This window comes from Lampetra fluviatilis, chromosome 5, assembly GCF_964198595.1.
Source record: "Lampetra fluviatilis chromosome 5, kcLamFluv1.1, whole genome shotgun sequence".
Taxonomy (NCBI): domain Eukaryota; kingdom Metazoa; phylum Chordata; class Hyperoartia; order Petromyzontiformes; family Petromyzontidae; genus Lampetra; species Lampetra fluviatilis.
Window position 1 is genome coordinate 16,037,564 of NC_136279.1, and position 6,220 is coordinate 16,043,783.

General features: G+C 49.1%; 1 protein-coding gene across 1 annotated transcript in view; it reads right to left on the reverse strand.

Moving 5' to 3' along the window:
- RRAS2 (RAS related 2) overlaps positions 1-4,847 on the reverse strand; it is a 57,563-nt gene extending 52,716 nt beyond the window's left edge. Inside the window, exon 1 of the mRNA XM_078856972.1 lies at positions 4,132-4,847. Within this exon, the coding sequence (XP_078713098.1) occupies positions 4,132-4,230 (99 nt within the window). The 5' untranslated portion in view covers positions 4,231-4,847. The remainder of the gene's footprint in view (positions 1-4,131) is intronic.
- Between the last annotated feature and the right edge of the window lie 1,373 nt (positions 4,848-6,220).

Below are 6,220 nucleotides of genomic sequence, written 5' to 3' on the forward strand. Positions count from 1 at the left end.
ACGCATGCCGCAGTGCACGTGTCCGTTCGGCCGCCCCCTCCGATCGACAGCGCCGCGGCCAGCATCGCGTGCATCATCTCGCTGCGCGTCCCATGGGACCTCACACCCCAGTGCCGGCCAGCGCCAGCTCCGACACAGAGGTCGAGCGCCAAACGACAGCGTCCGAAGCGGTGGAGTTGTTAATCACATGGCACCGCCTCCTGTGACTAACGCTACCGTATAACGAGGCTTGTAAAGATCGAATACATTGGACCGTAGATTCAGTGAATTGACCTGGGTGGAGCAGTGGGTGGAGCATTGGTTAGTGCACAGCACCATGAACTAAATGATCTCAGTTCTATTTCTTGGTCACGGCTAACACCAGTGGATAGTGATATCTGAAATCTGGTTCTGAGTCTTCTTCCTTTCACCAATCCACAATGATCAGCACGGTGAAATTATCAAAAACCTCCACGACAGATAAAGCATCATCCAGCAGTGGACTGGTGGAAAGGACTTTAAATATTTGCACAGTGGTAGGCTGACGTCTGGAGCCACACCCCTTCTTGAGAGCAGATTGAGAGGGGCAGAGACATGAACCGACTTACAGAAGGAGATGCGGTGCCGTAGACCTGAGTAATTTGTAGACAGTTGCCGTAAAAATGGTTTATTACGTACCCATTCAATAAGTATGCATCTGTAATAATGTATGGTTTGTATACCTGAGTGAATCAACACAATTCATAAAGTGTCATCTCCAATTATAATTCAGTCAATCTCTTTGAGAGGGAACTACATTATTATTACTCAATCTTTGAGCTCTCACTCTGCTCTGAAGAATAGCCATTTCCAAAATATCAGCCTAGAAATATGTAATAGATTTGTAAATAAATTTCATCTATGATTTTATGAATTACCATGATTAACTGTCATGATTTGAGATTTTTTTTTCATATCACAAAAAAACATTGATAAAAAAAGATTGATTCTGCAGAGGAATCGATTTTATAAACATAACATATACTTTCAATGTTGCTGTTGTAAGCAGACATGTTACAATTTCATTATTATAATCTTAATCTCGTGATACATGCAATGAAGCATCTGGACAACATATGATCAATCATAACATATGCAAATGTACTTCGTAAAGTTATATTTAGGATAAAAGAACAAACGAGATGGCACAAATGAAAAAAAATAACAAAGAGGCAGTCCCAAGCAAGACAAAGAGACGCTTGCATCCAACCGGAACCGCGAATCTTTACAATTCTCATTGTTGGTGGGCAGCAGGAATCATTCCACATTAATTAGTAATGACAGAGGTGGCGAGTCATTTGTACTTGTGTGCGCGCACACCACTGTCAACGTCAGAAGCTCAGCAAATGTACGACGCACTTTTACGGTTGGTAAAGAATCTACTCCGGTAATAACGATGATCGCCCAGCGCGTCAAGACAGAAGAAAGGGACCCACTCAAGCAGCTCGCACATAGCGGGGCGTTGACTCGGTAAATCTCAAAATCAATAGGAACGTCCTTTTGCGTATAATCTGGGTTAATGGAGGTTAATAGGCATTGGTAACATCTCGGATCACAGCTCCCAGGAGACGTGCCTGCTTCAAGCCTCTCCTGCTGTGAATGAGTCACGTTAACAAACAGGGCGGAGTGTAAAAGGTACGGCCGAACTGAGCGTCCATGAGTTTACAGGTCTCCCGTGTAAAGCCCCCCCCACCCCCCCGTTTAGCGTGTGTTTTGGAGCGCTCGACTCCGCAGTCAGGAAGTTGTGAATTCAAATCCTGGGTCAGTGGGCATGGGAGTAACCCACTCTATCCTCGTCCTTCTGGGGTCGACAACGTGATACTCTTTGGTTTGGACCAAAACACTGGTCATCCTAATGGAGAGACTGGATTCGGCCATGGGAAAGTAGAATTCCCGCAACATTTGCATCTCTCGTTTTAAAATATAACACTTGTTCTTCATCCCCGATTGCCCTTCAAATGTATTCAAAGTCTCCTTTGCAAGTGACATTGTCGATACAGGCTTTCACTTGACAAAATAAAGGTTACTGTATTAATCCTCTTCCTATTACTACTGTTGTTTTTCCAAGTTACACGGTATAGAGTGTTGAACACGAAAGCCGCAAGGCACAGACCGAGACGCACACCTCGAGAAATAAGTGGTTGTGACGAGCCAGGATATGAAAAACTGTGGAATAGAGGTGATGGCTCAGAACAAGATTGAGTGGAGAGAGAATACAAATAATCCAGACCCCCAGGTTAGTGGGAAAAAGGAAAGTGAAAAAATAAGACACTAAAGAATCAATCATCAGCAGCCGTGGTCAATCCACTGCTGGATGAAAGCCACCCCAAGCAGCCAGCATTTTCCAATCCTGACAGCCAAGGAAAAGCATCCAAGAGGACTTAAAACGAGGCAATGGGGGAATGAAATCAGTTGTATGCATTATAGATTTTATTTAATTAAAAAATGAACATTGACCAAGGTAAGACTGAAATTAGAGATGTAGGTCAGGGTTCGTGAATCGGCAACAAGCATTGACTCGAGTGTTATGGTTCTGGGCTGAGATTAGAGCAAGGAATGTGGGGTATGGTGAAGCGTTCAGCTTCAGGTGCAACGCAAAGAGCAACGTCCTTTTATTTTAAAAGTATCTGCTGGGTCGGAAACGGGTCACTGCTTAGCATTGAGTCGTGATGCACACTCGGCTCGTAACGACCTTGCACATCTCGCTATTTGATTCGTTGAGATTCGGTAATACTGTATTTTGATTCAAAAAGTGTTAGGTTTTTGTGCATTTTTACGTGTGTATAATCTGCATGGGCTGCATGGTAGACAAGAAAAGATAGATACCAGGTCAGTGGGGATTAATGAAGAGGGGACCACGATTGGTTCGGATGCTACTCGCCACTGATGTCACTGGCCAGGAATCAAACTCAGGTACTCAGAGATTCGTAGTGCAATGCAAGGCACGAACCCCCCACCCACCGCATAACCATTACAACATAACACATCTTTTTTTATTGATTCAACAATTAAAATGTCTCCTCGCTTGAGCGATGTTCACTAATTGCAACCCTACGCTGATTGAGGAAATTCCACATTCACATGGCAAGGGCAGGTCTGTCCATAGATAAGAACACTGTTGACCTCTTACAAAGTAGTTGCAACCCTGGATAGGTGATGATGATGATGACGAGAAAGAGACCCCCCTCCCCTCACCGCCCGCCTTTTGAACTCGCAACTTTGTGAATGTCGACCTCTGACCACAGTAGCAAAACATCTTCAAGAGAGAGGTGTGTGGATTTAAACGCGATGGTTGGAAAGGGCAAGAGGAGGAAGGGCTGTATAGCTCCCAGATGCCGAGGAAGACGTGTCTCCCCGGCTCTCGACTTCCCTAGTATCCGCTTTCCTCCAAATCCGCTAACTCTCCATGCCTTAAAGACGCCACTCAAAACAAACAGCTGCGATCTTGTGGACGAGAGCCGAGGTTGCGTGCTGTGGGCTTGTCTTTCGTAAAACAAAAAAAAATCAGGCGCTTGAGCAACCTCGATGCAGTGTGGTATTAAACTGCATAGCAGTGTTGTAATTGTAAACGTAAAAGTTGAATAACGGCTTCCTGAACGTGACTATGTTTTTTAAATCCTAAACAAAACTTCAAGTGTGGACAGCCCAGAACACACAGCATAGGAATGTATATACATCATACAACCACCTCTACTACCAAAACAATCTTCGGTATCCGTCACGCAACCACAACACAAGCACTCTCCGCCAGTCCCGCTACTACTGCACATAGCGGTCATGTCAACGCGACGCCCCGTGCCAGGCTAGGTGCACCCAGCCACACTGAACAAAACCTGACCGCACTCAACCACGCCTCGGCTACCCCCCTCCCCTATGCACCACGACCGACTAAAAACTCTTAAAACGTAAAAAAACACACAAGGCGGCTAATTCGTGAGAGGTCCTAGCGAGTTTTCGTGAGATTGACGAACGGCGGCGTGAGAGCCGAGGAGTATACAGCAGCATGTTACAGGGTGATGGGGAGAATGAAGAGACAGGATGTCGTCGTGAAGGATGAGACTCGAGGATGAGACTCACGCATCAGGCGTGAGGGTACCTGGCCATGCCCCTCACCTGTATGAACTGGATGGTGAGCGCGCTCTTGCCCACGCCGCCACCGCCGACCACCACGATCTTGTGTTTGTCTTGCGTCGCCCCGTCCTTAGCCGCCATGGTCACTCCTCTTCTTCCTCCTCCTGCTCCTTCTCCTGCTCTTTCCTATGCCTCCTAAATCCTCCTTCACCTCCTCACTTCTTTTTTCCGTTTCCTCCGCTTTCACCTCGTCCTTCTCACGGCTACCGCTATTTATTGTCTTTCAGCTCTCTCACCTTTCTTCTTTCTCGTCTTTCGCACTTCCTCTTTCCTCCTCCTCCGCCTCGCTCTCCTCTTGAGGCTTACTCCTCCCCCCGTATTCACCTCCTTACTCCACCTCTCCCTTCACCCCCTTTCCTTTTAACCTCCTCCCCCGCAGTCTCCGCCCCCGCGCACAAGGGGGCCTCTGCGTGTCCCTGCCGGGCCGCCCGCTCAGGCAAGACGTCAGGCTCCGCGCGGAGCGAGCAGGCCCGCGCTCCCTCGCCCCGCTCCCCGCGTCTCCGTTAGTTTCTCCGAGTCTCCACGAGTCGCCGTGGGGGTCTCTCTTCACCGCCGTGTCTCTGCCGCTTCTCTGGACGTTGTTGTAGTTGACGTCTCCGTGTTGCGACGAGTCCCTTGCAAGGATCTCGGGGACCTCTGCGATCTCTCTCCCCGCTACGAGCCGAACCGAGCACGACTCCGTCGCGGGGGAGACCACGGCGAGGGGCGGGGCTAGGGGGGAATCGAGGGGCGGGGCTAGGTGGAAGCCAGGGGCGGGGTTAGGGGGGATGTGAGGGGCGGGGTTAGGGGGAAGCGAGCGGCGGGGATGGGGGGAGACGAGGGGCGGGGTTAGGGGGAAGTAAGGGGCGGGGCTTGGAGCGGTGATCAGCGGGGCGGGAGAGGGGAGGTGAGGGGCAGGCTGGGGAGGGAGGGAAATCGGATGGGGCGGGATAAAAGAAATAGAGGGGCGGGGCTTATTAAGGTGGGGGGGTGAGGGGCGCTGGCGGCGGGGGTGGGCACTTGGGCGGGGTCTAGAAGGAGAGAGGGGTAAGGCGGAGGGGGATGAGGGGGCGGTGTCGAGAGCCGGGGGGGGGGGCTGTGAGGAGAAGGGGCCGAGGAAGGGTGGGGTCAAGAGGGGTGGGGTCAAGAAGGGCGGGGTTAAGGGGCGTGGTCTGCAGGGAAAGTGAGGGGCGGGGCTGTGTGGGCGGGAGGCCCCAGGAGTTCACGAATCCCGCAAGGGCCTTGCGCGCCCTCTGATGGTCTTCTTCCGTACGGCTGCTGATGTAGATTTAGCCCAGTGGTTCTTAAACCTTTAAGGTTCTTAAACCTTAAACTGTGTAACCTTGTATCCCGTTGGTTCTCAATCGTTAAACAAATGTATAATGTTAATAAATACATAGAGGGTTTGATGAAACAAAGTAATTGTGCTTACGTGCTAGTGCTTAGTTTGTGTTTTCGATTATTTACCATCTAACAAAAGATCTGGCCGTGTCTCGCACCCCCAGAAAGGGTAACCTGGAGTGCTTGCACCCCAGGTTAAGAACCACTGATGTAGGGCAACAACTACAATTTCACATTCAGGTGGTCAAGCCTTAACACTGCATCACAGGAGTAGCTGAGTGTATCACTGTGATGTCTCATTTGTATTTGCGGATCGGTAATTGCGTCGTTCTACGTTGTATAGTTTGTTCTGGATTACCACAGTCGCACACTGGAGAGATTTAAATGTTCCATTTGTGCATCAGGTATCCGCATCTACTTCCATGGTTCGGATGCGGTTTAGGGTGGACCATGAGCTTTGTGGAAGATCAAAATCTGAGATCTTCTGCGTTGGGTCTGTCACAAGGGCACTGCATCAGAGAGGCCCCTGGACATAACCACAAAATAAGCATTAGCGTCGATATAGAGAATACATCATTAACAAAATAAATAAGCAGTTGTCTTCTTCATATATCCGTCGTTCCACTTACAAAATAAAATATATGTATTTCTTACACAACCTATCAACCGCATGGCCTTCCAGGGGTGAATCATTTCAGCAGCATTGTTACCGGTTTTGACAGTCAGTGTCTCATCGGGAGTCGGGCTTGAA